We start from the raw sequence: 25587 nt of genomic DNA on the forward strand, positions 1-25587 counted from the left end.
GATGGGGGTGCGGCTTGGGGTGGGAGGAAGGGATGGGTGAGAGGAAGAAGTTGCGGTCCTTGAAGAACTTGGACATCTGCTCCCACGATAAGATACCTAGAATACACCACCTCCCACCCACCCTCCTGCAAAAATTCCATCCCCTCTTCCCAATTCCTCCGCCTCCGCCGCATCTGCTCCCACGATAAGACATTCCACTCCCGCACATCCCAGATGTCCAAGTTCTTCAAGGACCACAACTTTCCCCCCACAGTGATCGAGAACGCCCTTGACCGCGTCTCCCGTATTTCCCGCAACACATCCCTCACACCCCGCCCCCGCCACAACCGCCCAAAGAGGATCCCCCTCGTTCTCACACACCACCCTACCAACCTCCGGATACAACGCATCATCCTCCGACACTTCCACCATTTACAATCCGACCCCACCACCCAAGACATTTTTCCATCCCCACCCCTGTCTGCTTTCCGGAGAGACCACTCTCTTCGTGACTCCCTTGTTCGCTCCACACTGCCCTCCAACCCCACCACACCCGGCACCTTCCCCTGCCACCGCAGGAAATGCTACTCTTGCCCCCACACCTCCTCCCTCACCCCTATCCCAGGCCCCAAGATGACATTCCACATTAAGCAGAGGTTCACCTGCACATCTGCCAATGTGGTATACTGCATCCACTGTACCCGGTGTGGCTTCCTCTACATTGGGGAAACCAAGCGGAGGCTTGGAGACCGCTTTGCAGAACACCTCCGCTCAGTTCGCAACAAACAACTGCACCTCCCAGTTGCAAACCATTTCCACCCCCCCTCCCATTCTTTAGATGACATGTCCATCATGGGCCTCCGGCAGTGCCACAATGATGCCACCCGAAGGTTGCAGGAACAGCAACTCATATTCCGCTTGGGAACCCTGCGGCCTAATGGTATCAATGTGGACTTCACCAGTTTCAAAATCTCCCCTTCCCCAACTGCATCCCTAAACCAACCCAGTTCGTCCCCTCCCCCCACTGCACCACACAACCAGCCCAGCTCTTCCCCCCCACCCACTGCATCCCAAAACCAGTCCAACCTGTCTCTGCCTCCCTAACCTGTTCTTCCTCTCACCCATCCCTTCCTCCCACCCCAAGCCGCACCCCCATCTACCTACTAACATCATCCCACCTCCTTGACCTGTCCGTCTTCCCTGGACTGACCTATCCCCTCCCTACCTCCCCACCTATACTCTCTCCACCTATCTTCTTTTCTCTCCATCTTCGGTCCACCTCCCCCTCTCTCCCTATTTATTCCAGAACCCTCACCCCATCCCCCTCTCTGATGAAGGGTCTAGGCCCAAACCGTCAGCTTTTGTGCTCCTGAGATGCTGCTTGGCCTGCTGTGTTCATCCAGCCTCTCATTTTATTATCTTGGGTCTAGTTTAGTTTGGGATTACGTTTGGCATGGACTGGTCAGACTGATGGGTCTGCTTCTGTGCAGAATGAGTCTATGACTATCTAGGACACCTGACGGTATCAGCTTCCAATGCAGATTCATGGAGGCAGCGGTGAGTTTGAGCCCAAAGCAGATTCATGGTAGCGGAGTCGAGTTTAGGCCGGTACAGTACCTGGCAGCTTCGATGGTGTCTGCATTGGAAAGGTTCTGTGAGGACTCAGTGGTGAAAGTGTCGGTGGAGGCGAGATGGTACCTAAGAGTAGCGGAGGGGGAGAGGGGTTCATTCCTGGCCACAAGGCCCACGATACAGCACTTAGCGAGGACTCTAAAGTTGGATATTTTCTGCCTTTATATTCTATGTTTTGGTTTACTTTTCTGTGTTTTAAGATCACTTTGCAGAGTTGCAACACTATTAAACACTTTTCACTCCATTTTGTAACAAGATACACTAATAAATAAATAAAATCAAGGTTAAGAAAAGTCAAGAGTCAACACTGTCTTGCAAGTTTGCACTTCATGGACTAAACATGGTTGTATTTAACCTGCAGTATTGCAGGTGCCTCTAGTTTGGGAGAGCACTCCTGGCTCCACAGGAAAATCTAAGATGCTAAATCAAAGACTATTACGGAAAATAAATGCTCATGCTGTGGGAGTTAGCCGGAAACAGAAAGTAGGAAAATGTGCATCTCTCTTAGGCTGGCAGGATCTCTGGAGTGGGGGTCAGCCCTCCAGCCTAACTCTTTACAATTTATATAAACAATTTGAGTGAAGGGATTGAAAAGACGGTAGCTAAATTCGCCAAATACACAAAGATAGGTGGGGAAGTGAGATGTGAAGAGGATATAAAGAGCTTACAAAGGGATAGATAGGTTAGTTGAGCGGGCAAAGATCTTGCAAAATGAGTATAATTTGAAAAAGTGTGAAATTGTCTACTTTGTCAGAAAGAATAAAAAAAGCCTATTGTCTAAATTGAGTAATCAAAGTCACCTGGTACCTGACTCACAGAAAGGTATGCAGGTACAGCAAATAATCAGGAATGCTAATTGTCCAGATCTTTGCACATGGGCTGAGCATTGTTTACTGATGACTACACATCACCAATTCTGATTTTAAATGGACAGAAAATAAGAACATTCACAACACAATTATACCATTAGTTCTCCATACAGTGTTGTAAAACATTGGTTTTTGCAATCATTTATCATTCATCAGGAATAAGGGGTACCTTCTAATTTTTAGAAAAACATGTATTTGACATACAAACCTTCACTGTGGAATTGTAGGATTTTGACTTTATCTTTGCCAGGGTCTGTGCACGACTGGACCCCTAAGGAAAAACAAACGCCCACTTTAATCAGTTTCATCATTACTTTTCATACCTTAAAACAATGCATAACTTAGAACAAAGCATTGCTAAATAAAAGTTTTTTTGCTCAGTTTTAGTCCATTTTTCCAGCTGGCACTTGATTTAACAAAAATAATTAACTAAATGTTTGACATTGTTATAAGGCTGAAGTTGATAAGATTGTACCATAGCTTTGGATCAACAGTAGGTAGAACTGCGCACAACATTGGGAGCATGGGAGTCAATGCATGAATGTATTTTTTGGTAATTTCGCAAGGCAGAAGATGGTTTCAGATACAAATCAAGCCACTGTCCTGATAAATGTTATTTTACTTTGACTTTCTTCTCAAACTGTTGTCAGTGCAGGCTTAATTAAAACATCTTCAAGTCGACCATGATGTGATATAACAATGTCACAGGTTGTTCATGTGAAGCAGCTGGTATTAAAGGGGGTGCTTGATATAACAACTCAGTGCATTCTATGGCAGTGTTGACCACCAATAGAAACCACTGACTAGTTGCTTATGTAGCTGTAGGGACAATGTTTTCACAAGATACACCTTGAATACACTGATAAAGAACATGTACTTCACGTTAAGCAGGTATCATTTAGAAGTCAAGCACTCAAAGAAAACACCTGCTCACTTGATTTTCACCTTATTACTTTTATTGACAAATGCACAAAAATTAACTATACATTGATGCATATGCCTTGTGAATACAAGTACAGAGATTTCATGGCCAATGATGGTGTCTGTTGCTCATGTTAAACACGTAGTTATTCTACTGGGCAAGACTATAGTGTGGCACCGCCTTCAAAATGCATGCACTGACAAACTGGATGTTTGGTTAGGAGTGCCCCATTTATAAAAATTCCAGTTTAGAATACATTCAGTTCTGCTAATAATGCGTGTTCTGTCAGCACAAATGGGTTGGAACTCAATTCATGAATAGGGGAACACTATTTCTAAAATACAAACTTCTGTCGGCTATCATGCGATATCAACAGTGTGCAGAAGAGTATGTGTTGTCATCACATGGTCATTTCACAAGCTGTGTCATGAATACGTACGTTAGGGCCAAAAGGAGTCTCCAAGCCAGCATCATGTGATTATTTCACAGGCTTTGTCATGAAGCACTTTTTGTCAGAAATACAGTACAACCTCCACCCTCATCAAGTCATCTTGACACTTTTTTTTCCCCAAGGCAACATGTTAAATTTATTTATTCAAATTGGGCTAGCCTTTGCGTTAGGCTCTTGAGTGACTTTTTTTTTGGGTGGTCTGCCCCAATCCTACTTTTCCCATTGACCCTGTTATTTCTACAGCACGGTTTGCTACAACACAATGTTGCACTGGAACACAATTATTGCATTATCGCAGAACCGACTGTACTTCACAGCAATTATATGTTGAAGAAAGGAAAGAATAAGGGAAAGGCACATCTTTTACAAATTCAACTTCGCCCCACTCAAAAGATTAAACTTGTGTCTAATCTAACTAGCACTCTGATGAGCATTTACAATTTAGAGAATAACCAACAGCAAGTCTACATGAACATGGGGATAGAATTAGCACTAAAGATCAGTTGTAATTTCCACAGTAGACTACCAAAACAGGGACACCTCAGGTGGGAACCAACCCGAAAGAGTTTTTCCCAGCTTCTGGTGCGGGAGTAGCAGCCTAATGTACTACGCATCAATAAGTAACTGCAGCTATGCAGGGCCTCAGACTATTAGCTGCTGGTCAATCTGCACCACATAAATGATCAATTTTTATAGCGTTAAATATCTGAGTAAATATGGAAGTACAAGTCAAGAGGCATTTGCAATATAAATGAACCACAAATCCCAGAGAAACAAATAGTACAGCACATATTTGTAGCCTGGAAACCAACTGTTCATCTTTTTGAAGATAACAGTTCTTGCGTTAATACAGGAAAAACAGAACAAATTTTGCAAGCCAAAGGCAATATCATATTATGACTGAACACAGCAGGCCAAGCATGTGCTCCTGAGATGCTGCTCGGCCTGCTGTGTTCATCCAGCTTCACACTTTGTTATCTCGGATTCTCCAGCATCTGCAGTTCCTATTATCTCCGATTATATTATGACTTATGGGTTTTGCGCAGCTCTCCACAGCTACAAATTAAGTTTTTGATTTCATATTTATCAAGTGTTATAAACGATCTTCCAAACAGTTTAAAATCTCCAAAATCACCAAGTGCATAAGTACTAAAAATCAGATACATTTAAATTTTTTTAAAAATTCTTTCATAGGATGATGACTTAACTGGATAGGTGGTAGTTATTGCCCAGAGGGCAGTTAAGAGTCGACCACATTGCTGTGGGTCTGAAGTCACACGTAGGCCAGAACAGGTAAGAATGGCAGTTTCCTTCCTTAAAGGACATTAGCGAACTCATTGAGGTTTTCTGACAATTGGCAATGGTCTCATGGTCATCGTCAGATTAATTCCATCATCTGCCGTGGCAGGATTCGATTCCAGGTCCCCAGAACATCTGGGTCTCTGGGTTAACAGTCTAATGATAATCCCAGTAGGCCATTGCCTCCCCTGAAATTATTAATTTCACTACCTTGCTCCTTCTCTTCCCCTTCATCAATTAAAGTTAAAATTGATGTTCTATTTTTTACCACATCAGCCTGGAGTGATATCCTGAGTTACAATGCAATCCTAAAATTGAAGTCTGATAAGTCCCCAAGAGTGACAGGTGAATTGATCTCAGTAAGAATGGAATATGGACAACAGGTTTTGAAGACTGTATTTATAAAAAGAGGGAAAACAAGAGGCTCACAAGCTGGTGGCCAGGACAGCACTGTAACAGCCAGGAATGGAGTGAACAAAAGCAAAAATATTGACGGAAGTTTCAGTAGCAGCAAACAATATTGTGCCTGAGAATAGCAAGTTAGTAGAGATGGAGTGAAGAGATCATATAGAACACCAAAATTGTAAACTGGCAGACACTAGCCAATGAAACCACTGGAATCAGTAGCATGGGACAGAATTTAAGACAACTTAATAAAACCAATGTATCAAAGCTAACTGAACATTTCAACACTCCAAGTGATCAACTTCCATAAGGATGAGTAATTTTTTTCCATTCATGATTTAAAGTTAGAAATTTAATCCTGCCAATGATCCTTGTGATAGGCTATTGTCATCAGGCCATTTGCAACACCCTTTCTGACACTCAATTTCCACAATTAACATGAAACCTTAGAGTGCCTATGGAAATACCAGAAGCTTTCAGCTTGCTTTGGAACTTTTAATTTGAATCGAATTGGAAGTGATTCAAGCAGTTTATCAACTAAAACTACATGGAGTCCAATAAAGACTGCAGAAAATTATGCCAGTAGCAGCACTAGGCGTACATAAAAATGAGGTGTCAACCTGGTAAAACTGCAGCACAGCATTATTCACATGTGCCAAAGAGTATAAATAACTAGTGACAGACAGAGCTAAGCAATTTCACAACCAATGGATCAGTCTGAGGCTCTGCAGTTCTGCCACATCTAGTCCCGAGTGGTAGTGCACAATTAACAACTCACTGGATGAGGAGAATCACAAAATCTCACAGCGCAGAACAGGTTCTTCAGTTCCATCTAGTGAGCAGTGACACATGAGAAACATCTGACCATCTACCAAATCCTATTTACTAGCATTTGACTCATAGCATTGAATGTTATGCTGCATCAAATGCTCATTTACGTACGTTTTAAAAGGATGAGAGGCAATTCATCTCTACCACCCTCCCAGGCAACACATTCCAGGAAGTGCTACATTTGCCCCCACACCTCCTCTCTCACCCACATCCCAGGCCCCAAGATGGCTTTCCACATCAAGCAGATGTTCACCTGCACATCTGCCAATGTGGTATATTGCATCCACTGTACCCGGTGTGGCTTCCTCTACATTGGGGAAACCAAGCGGAGGCTTGGGGACCACTTTGCAGAACACCTTCGCTTCGTTCGCAACAAACAACTGCACCTCCCAGTCGCGAACATTTCAACTCCCCCTCACATTCCTTTGATGGCATTACCATCCTGGGTCTCCTGCAGTGCCATAAATGATGTCACCCGAAGGTCGCAGGAGCAGCAACTCATATTCCGCTTGGGAACCCTGCAGCCCAATGGTATCAATGTGGATTTCACAAGCTTCAAAATCTCCCCTCCCCCCAACTGCATCCCAAAACCAGCCCAGTTCGTCCCTGCCTCCCTAACCTGTTCTTCCTCTCACCTATCCCCTCCTCCCACCTCAAGCCGCACCTCCATCCCTACCTCCTAACCTCACCCCGCCCCCTTGACCTGTCCATCCTCCCTGGACTCACCTATCCCCTCCCCACCTACACTCACCCCTACAGGCTCCATCCCTGCCCCTTTAACTTTAACTCCACCTCCCCCTTTCTCCCTATTTATTTCAGAACTCTATCCCTATCCCCCTTTTCTGATGAAGGGTCTAGGCCCAAAACATCAGCTTTTGTGCTCCTAAGATGCTGCTCGGCCTGCTGTGTTCATCCAGCTCCACACTTTGTTATCTCACGTTCCAGGCTATCACCCTTTGGGTAGAAAGGTTTATCCTCACATCACGACACAAACCTCATAACCCTCACCCTTCAACTAAGTGGGGCAGCTGGTCCCTTATCCACTCTGCCCATGCTCCTCATAATCTTGCACACTTCAATCAAATTGCCCCTTAGCATTTTCTGCTCCACCGAAAACAACCCAAACCTATCCAGCCTTTCCTCATAATTTAAATTTTCCATCCCAGGCAGCATCCTGGTGAATCTGCTCTGCCCTCCCTTCAGTGCAATCACATCCTTTCTGTAATGTGGCGATCAGAACTGCACACAGTACTCTAGCTGTGGTCTCACCAACTTTCTATGCAATTCCATCATGATTTCCCTGCTTTTGTAATCTATTCCTTAATTGATAAAGGCAAGTGTCCCATATGCCTTTTTCACCATCCTAACATGCCTTTCGACGATCACAGATCAATAGACAACATTCCAAGGTTCCTTTGCTGCACAGAACTTTCTAATGTCATGCCACTCCTTGAATATTTTCTTGCCAAATTCATCCTTCCAAATTGTATCATCTCACACTTTTCGGGATCAAATTCCATCTGCCACTTATCTGCCTATTTGACCATCCTGTTTATATCTTCTTATTGCCAAGACAACCTCACTGTCAACCACCTGTCCAATCTTTGGGTCATCCGCAAGTTTACGAATCCATTCCCCACAAATGTTATTAATGTAAAATGACAAATTGCAGGGGGCCCAACACAGGCCCCTGTGGTACACCACCGAACACTGGCTTCTAGATACTAAAGAAGCCTTCTGCCATCACTGTCTCCTACAGCAGAGCCAATTTGAATTCACTTTATCAAATTATCCTGTATCCCATGTGCCTTTGCCTTCTTGATAAGCCTGCTAGATGGGACCTTGTTAAAAGGTCCATTTAAACTACGAGCTCCTCACACATCCACAATAATGTGGGAGACCAGTACATAAGTGCAAAAGAAAAGGTTGAAACATTCACAACGATCTTCAGCCAGAAGTGTTGATTTGATGAATGAGCTGTCTCCTCCACAGGTGGCCAGCATCACAGATGGCAATCTTTAGCCAACTCAATTTATTCCACCGTGATATCAAGAAATAGTTGGAAACTGAAAAGGCTATGAGCCCTGGCACCATCCTGGCAATGGTAAAGACTTGTGCACCAAGACTTGCCATATCCCTAGCCAAGCTGCTCAAGTTAGTCACAACACTGGCATTTAACTGACCATGTAGAAAATTGCTGAAAGATGTCTCATAGGCACAAAGTAGGTCAAATCTAACCTGCCGATTACGGCCTTGCCAATTTATTCTAAATCATTAGAAACGTGATGGAGGGTGTCATTAGCAGTGCTATCATATAGCACATGCTCAGCAATATGTGCACTGACACAGTTTGGCACAAGGGCCACACAACTACTGAACTCATTACAGCTTGGTCCAAGTAAGGAGATAAAAGAGCTGAATTCCAGAAGGGAGGTGAAAGTGACATCCCTTGATATCAAGGTCAGATTTGATCAAATGTGGTACCAAGGAGCTATAACAAAACTGGAATCAGTAGGAATTGGGGCAGGGCGGGGCTCTCCACTCATTAGCATTACGCAACAGAGTGGAAGATGATTGTGTTGTTTCGAGATCAGTCATCTTAGCACTGGGACATCGCCGCAGGAGAACCTGTCCTTATGTCATCCATTTTTATCATTTCATCACTGACTTCCCTTCGTCATAAGGTCAAATATGGGATATTCAGCACCATACTTAACACCTCAGTGAGGTATGCCCATATGTAGCCAGACCTGAACAAAACCTGGAGAATTGGCAAGAAACATTCGCAGCAAACAAGTGCCAGGCAATGACCATCTCCAACGAGACAGCCTAACCAATGGCCCTTGATATTCAACGGTATCACCACTGAATCCCTTACTCTCAACAGTTTGGGCACTTTCATCAAAGAGAACTACTCAGATAAATCCTGTGGCTAAATCAGAGGCAATGAATCATACACTAAATAACTCACATCTTGAACACACCCCCACCACCACCACCACCACCAGACACAGACTGTCCACCATCTGCAAGACATAAGTCTAGAGAGTGATTTAACACTCCAGACCTGCCTGGATGAGTGCAACTCCACCAACCCTCAAGAAGATCGACACAATTCAGCACAAAGCAGTCCACTTGATTGCTTGTGAACATTCACTCCCTCAACCACTGAAGGCTCAGGAGTGGCAGGGTGCACCATCTACTACATTCATTGCAGAAATTCACCAAGACTCCTTGAACAGCACCTTCCAAACCCATGATCATTATCACCTAGCAGTGACTCCTTTTAAAACCAGGTGGAGGAATTTTAATGAAGTTGTACATCCAAAATGTCATACAGACTTTTAAAAGGCAAAGAAACCAAATGCATTGATTTCATTCCCAGTGGTCAGGTAAGGTATCATCTTTACCATTGACAGGAACTGTAAATGCCAGACACTTTAGGAATTGTATTTTTGTAGCTGTCCTTACTTTCAGAAGTCTTTGAGTGTCTTGCATAAAATTAATTTCAACTTAATTTTTAAAGTAATAGAAGGTATCATTCAACAGTACTATCAAGCAGCATGTGCACAGCATTAATATGTGCTGTGACAATCAGTTTGGGTTCTACAAGGGCAGCAGATACCATGGAAATACCATCACCTGCAAATTGCCATTCACCACCCTGACTTGGAAATATATCACCATTCCTTCAGTGCTGCTGGGTCAAAATCTTGGAACTCCCTGCCTAACAGCACTGTGTGTGCATCTACACTAAATGGAATGCAGTAGCTCAACAAGGCAGCTCATCACCACCTCAAGTGGAACTAGGGATGGCCCATATATACACTGGCCCAGACAGTGATACCCATATCCTGGGAGTGAAGAGAAAAAAGGACAGGCCATAAAGTTTATTAAGTGCACAAAAAGTGGCACTTTGCTGTTTTTAGTGAAGACAGAGCTTAGTTCCAAGTGATCAGTCAGAAGTCACACAACACCAGGTTATAGTCCAACAGATTATTTGGAATCAAGTTTTAGGAGCACTGCTCCTTTGTCACGTCAAGTGTTACTCCATAGGCAGCACTCCAAAAGGTTGGGATTTCAAATAACCTGTTGGACTATAACCTGGTGTCGTGTGACTTCTGACTTTGTCCACCCCAGTCCAACACCAGCACCTCCACCAAATGATCATGAAAGATCAACATTTTTGAAAAGACAAAAACTTCAAACAATTGAATTGGATAATTTGTACAAGAGGTGCGGACTTAGCTCCTAACAAGACCCAACACAAATCTGTGCATCAGTGTCAGCACAGCGTAAAGAATCAAATATAATTATCTACTGGCAAGCTGTTAAATGATTAAAAATGTTGCAATTTTTGAAACAGTTACATATGCCACAAAACATTCTTTTCTTAATAAAAGAGTATGGCAGGTTTATACAACGGATCGCGTTCTACCACAAATGCAACATAGCAAAGGCTTATGATTAATTCACGGCCTTACGTAATTTCTCCTAGGAGAATGATACTTTGGTAAAAAAGGTAGCCAATGCCAGAAATCAATGCACTACAGTCTCAGATTTACTGGTGACATCATTTCTCACTCACAACAGTGCATTCAAATTTCCACCCAAACGCCAAGGACAAACTTTATTGATAATCCTCTCACCTTTTGATATTTAAATTCATCACCATCAGAGCCAGAGATTTCTGCTTGGTCAGTCAAGTTTGCATTCTGAAAAATTTGAGATAAAAAGAACAAAGTTTTTATTTTTTAAGGGAAAAATCAGAACTGTTTAATCTTAAACACCTTAACTGACATAAAAAATACGATACCAGGATCAGATAGGATACGTCCAACCACCATACATGTCTTCTTCCCAGGTTAAAAGACAGAAATCAGCACTGAAGCAAACATGGTCAGACTATTTAACATTCTGCTAAACAGAACTCGGAATTCACAGATCCTGTCACCTGCTTGAATATTGCCAGATCATAAGGTTTATAGATATTCGAATGCTTCAAACACCAGAATCCACCTGCCAGGTCCGCACAAAGTTTTACATCGACTCATATGTGAATATCTATCTGCAAAGTAAGACACTCAGAAATGCAGAATGAAGCAGAAAACAGCCACAGATCCAAGATACAGGATAAATTTGACACGGCATCTGAACATTTTAACTGACTTTGCATTCCTTCAAATGAAATGCTGTCACTCAACTCCACAACATATAAAAGTAGCAGGTAAAACTACACACTACAATATATGATTGTCCATTAATGTAATTTTAATAAGCTTTGACAATTTGCACAGAATACTCTGGCCAATCCTGGAGAAGTGGTTACGGCTCCCCCTTTCTTTGCTTCCTCTTGGTCAGTTGCAACAAATGTATTTTTATTTTTTTAACTTGAATTGTCATAGCTACATTCTAAAACTTAGTTAACAAATGAAAAATGAAGATTCAATTCCAATTCCAAGGTTTCTTGAGTGAAAGACAGTGAATTTTATTACCTATCACCCAAAAACAATAAACATCACAACTAACATACACACAGGAAGGTAGAGTGTGACAAGCCCCGAATCCAACTGCTTATTTGTTGTTGTCTCTTCAGCAGGAGCTAAATTTCGAAATCTTGTGTTTTCAGTGAATACTGATTTTTCCAATAGTTCTATGCTATTACAGGAGACTCAGCGTGGAGGACTTCCAGCATCTGTTATCAGTCTACAATGCTTTCTCCCTAGTTCTGCACAAAGGCTGGTATTGATATAGTTCTTTCACAGACTTGGGTATGTGTTATTATTTCACTTTGAAAAGGTGAATAATTGTAGGGACCCTTTCATCTCTTCATATGTGCAGTTATCATGCAAATCAAAAATTTCTAGCCACCTCACTGAGTTTCACAGCTTTTTGATTAAAAATAAAAAATGGTCATTCCAAAGCAGCTGGTTTTGTAATGTTCTATGTGGGTTGCCTAGGCTTTTCAGGTGAAGACAGCAGCCAAACTATGTCCTCTAAAAAGCTGGTCTGAAACCATGAAATTCACGAATATTAAGGTCAAATGTTTAAAGCTGCATTTTTGAAAACACATTTTCATTACTTACAAATCACAATGTGAAGGTACTACTACAAGTTAGCAATGAGGGCTTAAGAGCTCGAGGCTAAGAGCAAACGAGTTAACCTAGGTTTTCATTCTGACTCTTTATGGGTTAGTGAGCAAATTAATGGCAGATGCAGTATAATTTGGACAAATGTGAGGTTATTTACTTCAGAAGCAAGAACAAGGAGGCAGATTACTACCTGAATGGCTGTAAATTGGAAGAGGGAGTGTGCAGTGGGACCTGGGTGTCCTTGTGCACCAGTCACTGAAGGTAAGTATGCAGGTGCAGCAGACGGTAAAGAAAGCAAATGATATGTTGGCCTTCACTGCAAGAAGTTTTGAGTACAGGAGCAGAGATGGGTTGTTGCAGTTACACAGGGCCTTAGTGAGGCCCCACATAGAATACTGTGTGCAGTTTTGGTCTTCTTTTCTGAGGAAAGATGCTCTTACTCGTGAGGGAGTGCAGCAAAGGTTTACCAGGCTGATTCCGGGGATGGCAGGTCTGACATTTGAGGAGAGTGACTCGGTTGGGATTGTTTTTGCTGGAGTTCAGAAGAATGAGAGGGGATTTCATACAGATTTATAAAATTCTAACAGGACTCGACAGGGTAGATGCAGGACGATGCTCCCGAGGATGGATGTGTCCAGAATCGGGGTGATAGAACATAGAACAATACAGCGCAGAACAGGCCTTTTGACCCTCGATGTTGCACTGACCTGTGAGCTAATCTAAGCCCATCCCCCACACTATCCCATCATTATCCACATGCTTATCCAAGGACTGTTTAACTGCCCCTAATGTGGCTGAGTTAACTACATTGGCAGGCAGGGTGCTCCACGCTCTTATCAGTCACAGTCTGAGGATTCAGGATAGGCCATTTAGGACCGAGATGAGGAGACATTTCTTCACTCAAGAGTGGTGAGCCTGTGGAATTCATTACCACAGGGAGTAGTTGGTGCTAAAACATTGAACTTATTCAACAGATAACTAGATATAGCAAATTGGGGGAATGGGATCAAAGGTTATGAGGAAAAAGAAAGATTAGGCTATTGAGTTGGACGATCAGCCATGATGGTGAAGAATGGCGGAGCGACTCAAAGGGCCGAACAACCTCCTCCTGCTCCTATCATCTTTGTTTCTATGTTTACACACATTTGGAAAGGCAAGGACTGACTCGAAAATCGTCAGCATGGCTCTGTGCAAGGGAAAATGTGTCTAACTTGATTGAGTTTTTTTTTGAAGAGGTGACAGAGGAGATTGATGAAGACAGTACAGTGGAGGTTGTCTATGTGGACTTCAGCAAAGCTTTCAACAAGGTTCTGCATGGCTAGTATGGTTAGATCATATGAGATCCAGGGGGATATGGCCAATTAGACACAAAACTGGATTGAAGATAGGAGACAGAGGGTGGTGTAGAGGGTTACCATTTTGGTTTGGAGGCCTGTGACCAGTGTGCCACAAAGATTAGTGCTGTGACCACTGCTTTTCGTCAATTATAAAAAATGATTTGGATGCAAAAAAAAGAGATGCATGTTTAGTACGTTTGTAGAGGACATCAAAATAGGTGGTGTAGTAGGCAGTGAAGATGATTATCTCAGAGTACAATGTGACTTTAATCGTATGGGCCAATGGGCCAAGGAGTGGCATGAAGTTTAATTTAGATAAGTATTAAGTGTTGCATTTTGGTAAGGCAGGGCTTACACACTTGATGGTAGGGCCCTGGGGAATGTTGCCAAACAAACAGACCTAGGAGTGCAGGTGCAGGGTTATAGGGTTTAAGCTACAGGCAGAGGGTGAATAGGCTGTTCTCCATGGAGCATAGGATAACGAGGGGTGATATTATATAGAGGTTTATAAAATCATGAGGAGCATGGATAGGATGAATAGTCAAGGTCTTTTTCCTGGGATAGGGAGTCCAAAACTAGAGGACATAAATTTAAGGTGAGAGGGGTAAGATTTAAAGAAGGACCTAAGGTGTGACTTTTTCCACACAGAAGGTGATGCACATATGGAACAAGCTGCCAGAGGAAATTGTGGAGGCTGGTGCAATTACAACATTTAAAAGGCATCTGGATGGGTATATGAATAGGAAGTGTTTCAAACATAGGGGTCAAATGCTGGCAAATGGGACTTGGTCAGATTAGGATATCTGGTCAGCACGAATGAGTTGGACCATGCTGTATAACTGTACAACTCTAAATGGATCTAAGTTTCACTGGAAACATACAAAGACTAATGGCTGCGTCAAGATCAGCTTGCAGTGCCTCAAATAGTCAAAAAGCACTTGACATAATCGTATTTGTTTAAATACCATACTTCATGAAATCTTTTGGCAACATATCCACTGCAGTGATAAAAAGAATTCATCAATAATGTTCCTGAAAAGCAATTGAATTCTAGACTCAGTAGAGACTGCTTTCATATAAATTATCAATCTTATTAGGCATAATAAAATGTGAGGCTGGATGAACACAGCAGGCCAAGCAGCATCTCAGGAGCACAAAAGCTGACGTTTCGGGCCTGGACCCTTCATCAGAGAGGGGGATGGGGGGAGGGAACTGGAATAAATAGGGAGAGAGGGGGAGGCGGACCGAAGATGGAGAGTAAAGAAGATAGGTGGAGAGGGTGTAGGTGGGGAGGTAGGGAGGGGATAGGTCAGTCCAGGGAAGACGGACAGGTCAAGGAGGTGGGATGAGGTTAGTAGGTAGCTGGGGGTGCGGCTTGGGGTGGGAGGAAGGGATGGGTGAGAGGAAGAACCGGTTAGGGAGGCAGAGACAGGTTGGACTGGTTTTGGGATGCAGTGGGTGGGGGGGAAGGGCTGGGCTGGTTGTGTGACCAGCCCAGCCCTTCCCCCCCACCCACTGCATCCCAAAACCAGTCCAACCTGTCTCTGCCTCCCTAACCGGTTCTTCCTCTCACCCATCCCTTCCTCCCACCCCAAGCCGCACCCCCAGCTACCTACTAACCTCATCCCACCTCCTTGACCTGTCCGTCTTCCCTGGACTGACCTATCCCCTCCCTACCTCCCCACCTACACCCTCTCCACCTATCTTCTTTACTCTCCATCTTCGGTCCGCCTCCCCCTCTCTCCCTATTTATTCCAGTTCCCTCCCCCCATCCCCCTCTCTGATGAAGGGTCCAGGCCCGAAACGTCAGCTTTTGTGCTCCTGAGATGCTGCTTGGCCTGCTGTGTTCATCCAGCCTCACATTTTATTATCTTGGAATCTCCAGCATCTGCAGTTCCCATTATCTCTGAATCTTATTAGGCATTTGTTTTTCAATTCGTTGCCCCCCCACAGTAGGCTGCTCCAAATCACAATCTCAAAACTGAGCAGGCTTAACTCATACAATATTACCTGTATAAAGCATGAAAATTTCAACATACAAATCGCAGAACTACTTTCAATGCTAAACATGACATTGAAAGAGTTGTGGCAAAGAGAAATATAATCTTCCTGTTACTTCTTACGACAAATGGTCCATTCTAATTGGGTTTATATCTAAGGAATATAAAGTATTCAAGAAACAACATTTGACAGTCAACAAACCCTCTTCTATTTATCATCCTATTCTGAGGGTAAGACTCATGCTGAAGGATATTTCAGCAGTTGCCGTGCATAACAAACATGAGTTCAGCAACCAAGCATAACCATATCTTCTGTCAACATTTCCACAAATGCATCTGCCAGCACAATGCACCTTTTTATTCCCTGCACCATTACAAATGGTAATGGGAGGCCAACTGCAGCACTTCATCAGAATGCCATAAGGGATTATTTTACACTCGAAGCATTGACAATTGAACCTGGACTTGGCATGGAGTATATGGCTCAGCACATGATGCATTAATAAGCCTTCAGACAAGCTACTAGCAATGACATTCTTAAGGAGGGCTGATGAACTGTCCAAAAAGACCCTGACAGAAAGGTCACAAGGCAATCCATCACAGACTGACAGAAAATAGGGTCAAGGTAAAAAGATAGAAAAGATTATTCCATTCTCTTTCTTACCTGCATACCAAAGTCTTAGAATTGCTTCCAAAGTCCTTGACAAATTATACCTGAATTTCTGCATTCATTAATATTCAAGTTGTAAGCAGAGAGAAGAACTCAGTCAAAGGAGGCAACACATTGTCTATTTGAAGTCGACTTCAACAAACCTTGCACTGAACTACAAACATTACTTCACGGTGCAAAACAAATTTTACCTTTTGCTCTTGCCACTGCTGGAACTCTACTGTTATGTTCTTTAACTCAGACACAAAGTCACTTCGAATTAAACTTAATGCTTTGTCCAGCTGGGTTTTGTTTGCTGAGATCATACGTTTCATTGTTTGATAATGGTCATGAATATTCATAAGTTCCTATAAAATACACGAAAGAAGTATTAAATACAAAAATTGCCTATTCCAGCCAATTTTTCTTCTTAGAACAAAGTTGGACAGGTTCTGACTGCCTTAGCCTCAGTTAACGCATGTGAATATGAACACAGCAAAAGACCACTGTTTTACTACAATGATGCTCAGAATTTAGAATTTAACATTTTTAGACAAATTATTATCCAGTAACATCTTACCTCCAAAACATCAACAGAAATGAGTTCGGACACCAGGTTAGACTTCTCTCGGAAGTTATCATTAACAGCATTATTGGGCATTTTTCTTTTCTTATTGTAAGCAAGCTGAAAAAATTAATGTGAGCTCTCAGAAGTCAAGTGGTGTCTTTTATTTAAAGGAAATATATTATTTCAATATTTGCAAACAAACGTATTGCATATTTTGTGAAAGAAACAAGTGAAAAGTGATCACAAAAGTAGAGTAACTGTTCCCAATGCGAAAGACAGATGGCCACTGGAGTGTGGGCGGGCACACACACACACACACACACACACACACACACACACAACTGCACACCACCCTGCAGCATGCCCTCCAATTTTTTTTTTAAAACCAGCTGTACAAGATCCGTGCACAGCAGAAACTTCCAGAACTGGAAGTCAATGCCACAACTGGCATGTCAATGCTGATCACTAATGTGGAACCTTGGAGCAACTGCAGCTTTATGGCTTACAGCAAGTACTGCCCCTAGCCCCTCCTCTGAAATGATGTCAGTCACATGCAATTTGATGATGTCATGGGTGGTGCATAATGATGTCAGAACCCATGCACATGCAAAATGGACCCACACCTACACTTGCGTGTATACTACCAACTGATAACAACTGTGAAATGAAAGGAGATAACAAGAACTGCAGGTGCTAGAAGTCAGAGTCGATACAGTGTGGAGCTGGAGGAACACAGCAGGTCAGGCTGTATCAGAGGAACAGCAAATTCAAAGTTTTGGGTCAGGACACTTCATCAGGATTGGGGAGGGGGAAGGGAGCTCAGAAGTAAATGGAGGGGTGGGGGAGCTGGGCAAGGGTAGGTGGGGGTGGTGACAGATGAGTGCGGGTAGGGGGTTGTGCAGATTGGTCAATGGGAAGGCTGGGGTGGATAGGCGAGAACAAAGATGGACGGGTTGTGTCAGGTCAAGGAGGCCCGGATGAGAGGGAGCACTGGACACAGAACGAGGCCAGTGGTGGGGAGACTTTGAAGCTGGTGAATTCTACGTTGAGGCCATTGAGCTGTAAGCTCCCAGGGCACAACATGAGGTGTTGTTCCTCCAGTTTTGTTGGGGGGGGATGGGTGGGGGTGATGGCATGGGTGATGAGTTAAAATGGTTGGCAATTGGTAAGTGCTGTTGATTATAGCTTCCAGAGTACAGATGCTTTTCAAAGTGGTCACTGCGGCCAGATGTTGCAGGCTGCCAACTGTTTGGTGTGATCCTTCACGCACAGGTTTGTGTGCAGTAGGAGCAGCATTTGAGCTCTGAATTAGTCCCTGGTCTTCCCCACCGGGAAATAACACTATCATAAATTCTCAAAGTTTATTTTACTCTTGAGGGTTTAATACAAAGACAGCACATTGCTTCAATTATTTTCCTATCACTGGACAAAATGGCTACCTAGAAGGAGTGGAAGCCTTGCTTAGCCAAGTTCCCAGAGAAGATTCTGATGCTTTGGCTCTGCCCAGTCCAAATAATCAGTGTCATTAAAATTGGCAGTACCATCTTTGTGACAAGACAGTTGCCAATCCATCATGATGGATATAAAAATGCAGTCAATGTAAAAATCTACAGCAACATGAAAATTTCAACAGAGATAAAGAGAGATGTGGCATTTCCCTATCAAACACCTCTTTACACTATCGGAATTAACAGATCAACTTGATGTTGGTTGGTGCTTTCATTAAAACAGAGAAAGCAACTTGGTCCATTATTTTAAAGATTCATACACTGTACTGAATTTCCAGCAGAACCTCAATTCACTAAGTACCACATACCAATATTGGCATTGCTGTGAAATGGAAGGCTTTGTCATGTAGAAGTTTTTTCAGAACATAAACAGCATCAAAATGTTCTGCTTTCACCATTTCCTCTTGGCAACTTAGCACCTCATCCCAATCCTTCAATGCCATCCTTATCTGCAGATCATATAAAATAAAGCTGTCAGTTAAATAGACATCGCTTAGGCATTTACTGTGACCTTTAATCATAGCACGAAGCAACATGAAGGGGAAAATTAGCTGGACATTCCATTACATACAAACATATAAATTAGGAGCAGCTATAAGGCCACTCACCCCTCAATCCTGTTATGCCATTCAATAAGATCAGGCTGATCTGATTACTCCACATTCTTACCTAACTTTGATAACTTGTTTATCAAGTATCTATCCACTTCTATATTAAAATTATTCAAAGACTCCCTTCTTCAAGAGATGGTGGAAGTGAGGCAACGACTAAATCTCCATATTCCGTGGGGACCACAGGGCTACTCTCTCATTTGACAAAGACAACTGGTAGTTAAATTTAGCCCGAAGGATCCAAAGACATACAAACCTCTGCCAGAAAAATAAACTTTCTGCTGTCGATTTAAGACAAGCCCTTACTTTTAAACAATGATCCCAAGTCTAGATTTTCTGATAAGAAGAAACATCCTTTCCATTTCCACCCTGTCGAGACTCCACAGGATCTTAATGGTTCAATCAAATCAGCTCTTACTCTAAATTCCACCAGCTACAAGTCTAGCCCTTCCAATCCTTCCTTAGACAATCACTCCCATTCCAGTTATTTGTCTAATGCTTCTTCTCTGAACTTCTTCCAATTGGTTTACATCTTTCCTTAAGTAAGTTAAGTAACTCCCAATGTGGTCTTCCTGGTGCTCTGTATAACAAACATAGCATTTCTACTTTAACATCCTATTCTCTTGCAATAAATAACATTCTATTAACTTTTCTAATTTCTTGCTGTATCATGCAATTCATGAACTAGGACACTCAGTTCCCCCTGCATCTCAGCGCTCTGCAATCTTTTACCATTTAGATAATTCCTTTTAATTTTTACTGCCAAAATGGACAATTTCACATTTCCCATAGTGCATTGCCTTTGCTAGATCCTTTCCCACTCACTTAACCTTTCACTATTCCTTTTCAGTTTCTTACTTATAGATTTGTGTCCGCCAATAGACTTATGGCCATATCGACAGCAAGCAGATAAAACTAAACCAGAACTGGATTGAGTGCAGCAAAAATAGGAAAGAACAGATGAATATTAAGGGGACCACCTGGAATTACAGCACAAATTCAGGCCATTAAGTCCCATGGGTCAATTTAGATAACTGTTCTCTATCCAAGCCTCGTCCCTACATTATTTATCTAACCTCAAGAACATATCCGTCTTTTTATGTTAGTATCAGAGATAATGGGAACTGCAGATGCTGGAGATTCCAAGATAATAAAATGTGAGGCTGGATGAACACAGCAGGCCAAGCAGCATCTCAGGAGCACAAAAGCTGACGTTTCGGGCCTAGACCCTTCATCAGAGAGGGGGATGGGGGGAGGGAACTGGAATAAATAGGGAGAGAGGGGGAGGCGGACCGAAGATGGAGAGTAGATTACAAGAGAGTTGCAATGGGAGAGAGATTCCCTGAGGTTGGTCCGGAGGGAGGAGGGTAACTTCTTCAGGTTAGGCATCCCTGGAAGAGGCTTCGCAGTGAGGTTAAAATAGTATCAGAGATAATGGGAACCTGAAGAAGTTACCCTCCTCCCTCCGATCACTGCGAAGCCTCTTCCAGGGATGCCTAACCTGAAGAAGTTACCCTCCTCCCTCCGGACCAACCTCAGGGAATCTCTCTCCCATTGCAACTCTCTTGTAATCTACTCTCCATCTTCGGTCCGCCTCCCCCTCTCTCCCTATTTATTCCAGTTCCCTCCCCCCATCCCCCTCTCTGATGAAGGGTCTAGGCCCGAAACGTCAGCTTTTGTGCTCCTGAGATGCTGCTTGGCCTGCTGTGTTCATCCAGCCTCACATTTTATCGTCTTTTTATGTTTATGTTCACGTTTATCTAGCTTTCACAAATACACCTGTCCTATTCACTTCAATTATTCCTCCCAATAGATTTTAAACCAGTCTTTGAAAACAAAGAAAAACTCTCATTATATACAGCCCATTTTATAACTACCAGATAGCTAGAAAAAAAATTCTTTACAGCAAATGAAGCACGTTCTGCACTATAGCCACTTTGCAGAGTGGGATGCAAATTAGATAATTTTCACACAGCAAATTCCCACAACAGCCACCTCAATGACAAAACCATCTGATCTTTCCTGATGTTGGTCAAGGGATAATTGTCGGTCAATACACCAGGGAGAACTCCCCGACCCTTCACAACAGTGCCATGACATAACTTATAAAGGTGGCGCCTCAGTTTACTGTCTAATCCAAAATACTGCACCTCCAACAGTGCAGTACTCCCCCAGCACTTGAAGTGAAAGTGGGTGAAGACAAAATAATTTGAAAATCTTATGATAATGAAGTGTACAATTACAGCCCTTTTTATGATGTATAACAAAAGGCAAATGCATTTAAGCCATTTCAAATCAGTGGAACATTAGACTTTGAGTGGCAGCACACATTAATTTTTCTTCTGTTTATCTTGTAGTACTATCAAGACTGTAGACTGATGCATTTGTGTCAAATCTCTGAAGTAACCTCAGTATTCAATGCAGTCAGAGCATGTAATACAAGATGAAGCCCATACAATCAACTGGACATGACCATTCTGGATTATGTAGATGCAAGGGGAAGCACAGAGCTACAGCATTTCATTGCAAACTGTTTTACAAGTGGCCACATTTTAACACCTCAACCTTTTCAAGGGCAATTAGGGGTGACCACCAAAGGCCGACATGGCCAGTAATGCATGAAAAAATGAATACATAAAATAAAACTCTGAGAACTACCACGACTTTCCTGTCCCATTCCCCAACTCTGACAACTCCAAAACAGCAAGTAATATTTGGAGACAACACAGACTGGAGGTGGAGGATCAGAGCAGGCCAGGCAGCATCAGTAGAACAGGAAGGTTGACATTTTGGGTCAGGACCCTTTTTCTAAAGAAGGGTCCTGACCCAAAAAAATCAACCTTCCTGCTCCTATGGCAGAGCCTGCCCTGATGTGTTCCTCCAGCTCCACACTGTGTTGCCTCTGACGCCAGCACTGGCAGTTCTTGCTATTACACTGTAGTATGTGGCATGTATTATACAAGTTTGCAAGTATCACAACTGCAATCATAATTTTACCACCTAACAGTATCTGACAGCTACGCCCAAGAGCAAATGGATTTAGGGAACAAGTGATGTTATGTTAGATAAGGGATGTGTGTGGGGCACAAGGGTGGTTGAAGTTTTCTGATCAGAGTAGGAATAAAACTCAACCTAGATGGGTACATACATGAACTCATTCTAAACAACATTTAACCTCTGGTATTCAACTGATAATTATAAAAGTCTTTGGCTTCAAAGTAAAAATATTATTTTAGTAACTTATATAAAAGTTCAGCAAACACAGTCAGTATTCCATGGCAACAGAAGTCACAGTGAAGCTGCTTGGCCACACCTGTGTTCTATCTAAGTTCACACTGCTGCCCTGAGAGTCCATGCTTGCCAATCAACATATCAACACAATGACTTCTGCCCCACGCAGACCTTAGTGAGAGTATTGAACCCACATACATTATAATCAGCACATTGCACTTTTCAACATGCCTCCTCCTCACTTACATCTTCCCTATAATCATTTTTGTATTAGCTGTTGATGGGCTGTAGACACTGCCTAGGCCAGCATTTATTATCACTCCCTCAGTGCCCAGAAGACAGTTATGAGTCAACCACATTGGTACAAACTGGAAAAACATGTAGGATGGACTGGTAAGAATGTTCATATTAGTGAACCAAATGGGTTTTTAAAACAAATGACAGTGGTTACATGGTCACCATGAGGCTAGCTCCATTTTTAAATTCCAGATGCCAGGTGGGAGGGGAAAGAGAGAGAAAGACAGAGAATGTGACAGAATGGGAAAGCACTAATACTGATGATGTAAGAAAAAAAAGGGTAAAGAAGAGAATATTTTATAATTTACTTGTAAATCCTAAACCTTTATAAAGCACTGACATGGGAGAGAAGCATCTAGCAAAGCCCAAATCCTAGGTCTCTGTCCTGTTCCACACTGCCACCTCCCCAGGTTCCCCTCCACCCACAGTCCCCAGAATTGCAGCTACTCTAGCAACACTTTAGCATCATCTCGCTGCTCCACTTCATCCTCCTGTCAATGGGTGCTTATGGCTCATCTTTGACCAGCACTAGTCAGATTGAATCAGAGCTCCCAGGGAATAGAGCCAAAGTTCTGTAGCTCAGAACCAGGCATGCTAAGGAATGAAGAAATCCCATTACTGAGTGCTTTGGTAACACTAGGATCCCAAAAAGACCATGGCACAGGACACAGCTAGGAGAGGCAGCTGGAATCTCTGTCTCTCTAGCAGCTGGAAGTGGAGCCTGAAGCCAAGGAACAGGCTGTAGTTGTGCTGGGGCCAGGTTTCTCCACTAATAACAGAACCTTGGATTGGGTAAGTTGATCCATTCATCTGTCTTGTACTAGTGGCACCAACTCACACAGAGGAGGCAGCACAGGAAAATGGGCCAGCACAGGAGAGCCCTCCGCATACTAAAGAACAGTACCTACTGGGAGTGTGTTTTCTGCACCTCCCAGCTGCAGATTGGAGTCAGAACGGCCAAGGCATTAAAGAGAAAGGCACCCTTTGTGATGGCTCCTTTGGGCCAGGCTGAGATTAGAACTAAAATACAAAAAGGGGAAATACATGATCTAAAAGTTGGAATTCCATCAAAGTGCAGAAATTTCACACCTATGGAACACTACCAGAAATATCAGACCTACTTTTTATGCTCACACCCTGGAGGGAGAATAGAAGCCAGAAATCTGTGACTCAAAAAGATGAAATGCTACCAACTGAGCCATGGCTGACATAATGGGTAAAGTTATTTCCTCTGGATTTCCTATAGGATGTATTTCCGATCATCTTGCATTTCAGATTCCACCAATAAGTGAAAATAATCGAAGTACGTTTAATAGCCAAAGAACATAAAAGTACCAGTCTCCAACAAAAATTACAATATTGGAATAAACACAGATTGAAAAAGAAATAAGAGTCAAAAATTTTAACGACACTGTGCTTACCTTTTCTTTTGGCTGACAAAGCTGTGTATTGTAAAGTCCATAAAGAAGGTATAAGCCCCCAAACCGGATCTGAAAACTATATGGGGGGAAGAAGTACTGACTTGCCAAGGTTAATGCCTCTCTGGTAAATTTTCTGCCATCATTTTTACCCGTTTTTCCACTGGAAAAGAACAAATGTATTTATGTCATCACTTTGAAATCCGTGTAAGTGGGTTATGTACATGCACAGGTGAATTGCCACACAACTCAGTGCCATCGCTAAACCAAAACAGCAGAGTGACAAAGGATAACAGAGTGTGAGGCTGGATGAACACAGCAGGCCAAGCAGCATCTCAGGAGCACAAAAGCTGACGTTTCGGGCCTAGACCCTTCATCAGAGAGGATGTTGTGCTTGAAATTCATATGGTAACCATATTCCACACTGTTACTCAAGTCTTTTAACTAATCTGAGGAAATGGAGTTTTAGCTTTGACTAACTATTGAAACAGTACAACCTTAAAGTGTTGGGATCATTGCAAGAGAAATTTATTGGTGCACTGCCATTGGCTTATGTCAATGCTCAGTACATATGAAATGTATTCAAATCTGAAGTTCTGAATGTTTTACTTTACACCAGCCTCCAATACAAAAACAGAGCAAGAAAGAAGTTGTAGAATTTTTTTAAAAATTTAAGTAATAACTTGCTTTCATACAGGACTTTAATACAGCAAATCAACCTGAAATGCTACACAGAAGTGTTAACAGAGTAAATTTAACACTATATTCGTATTGATAGGAGAAAACTTGAAAAGACAATATGAATGGATACAGTGCCACAAATGTTACCGTAGGAAAAAAGCTCATGTTTTAGCAGTCAGTATATTAGTAAGAAGAAAGGATTGGCTGTAACAGCAAGCAGACAATAGACAAGTTTTTCATCTTTGGTAAGAGGTAGTGAGTTCATCTGTTATCCACAAAGATTGGTGCTGTAATCTCAACTTGCACTTCATATAAATGACTCAGATAAGGAACTAAGGGCATGCTGCTAAATTTGCTGATGACACAAAGATAGGTGAGAAAGTAAGTTGTGAAGAAGATAAAGGAAGATAACAAAAAGATATACATAAAAGTTAAGCGAGTCAACAAATAGTGGCAAATGGTGTATAATGTGGAGAGATTTTTAAAAATTGCCTATTTTGGCAAGAAGAATGAAGAGAAACATATTATTTAAAAAGGTAAAAGCTTTCCAAGTTCTGGGAGATGGAGTGATCTGGGTATTGGAGTGCATGAATCATAAAGGTTTACTGTACAGGTATAGAAAGTAATCAGGCAAGTTAATAGAGAGTTATCACTTATTGCAAGGGCAACTGCATTTAAAAATGGTCATGCTTCAGTTATAAAGAACAAAGGTCAAGCCACATCAGGAATACTGTGCACAGTGCTGGTCATCTTATTTAAGGAAGGAGGTAAATATATTGGAAGCAGTTCATAGGTTTGTTAAGCTAA

The 25587-nt window shown here is 42.5% G+C and overlaps 1 protein-coding gene across 4 annotated transcripts in view; it reads right to left on the reverse strand.

The window, feature by feature from the left end:
• Positions 1–25587, reverse strand: part of snapc1b (small nuclear RNA activating complex, polypeptide 1b) — a 41412-nt gene that overhangs the window by 9732 nt on the left and 6093 nt on the right. For all 4 annotated transcript variants that reach the window (XM_048538178.1, XM_048538177.2, XM_059649074.1 and 1 more), the window contains exons 4-9: positions 24103–24262; positions 18851–18991; positions 17047–17151; positions 16679–16834; positions 11038–11103; positions 2689–2751 (exon numbers count right to left, since the gene is read on the reverse strand). In XM_048538178.1, coding sequence (XP_048394135.1) covers positions 2689–2751; positions 11038–11103; positions 16679–16834; positions 17047–17151; positions 18851–18991; positions 24103–24262 — 691 coding nt within the window. The remainder of the gene's footprint in view (positions 1–2688; positions 2752–11037; positions 11104–16678; positions 16835–17046; positions 17152–18850; positions 18992–24102; positions 24263–25587) is intronic.

The sequence above is a fragment of the Stegostoma tigrinum genome, chromosome 10 (genome assembly GCF_030684315.1).
Source record: "Stegostoma tigrinum isolate sSteTig4 chromosome 10, sSteTig4.hap1, whole genome shotgun sequence".
Lineage (NCBI taxonomy): Eukaryota > Metazoa > Chordata > Chondrichthyes > Orectolobiformes > Stegostomatidae > Stegostoma > Stegostoma tigrinum.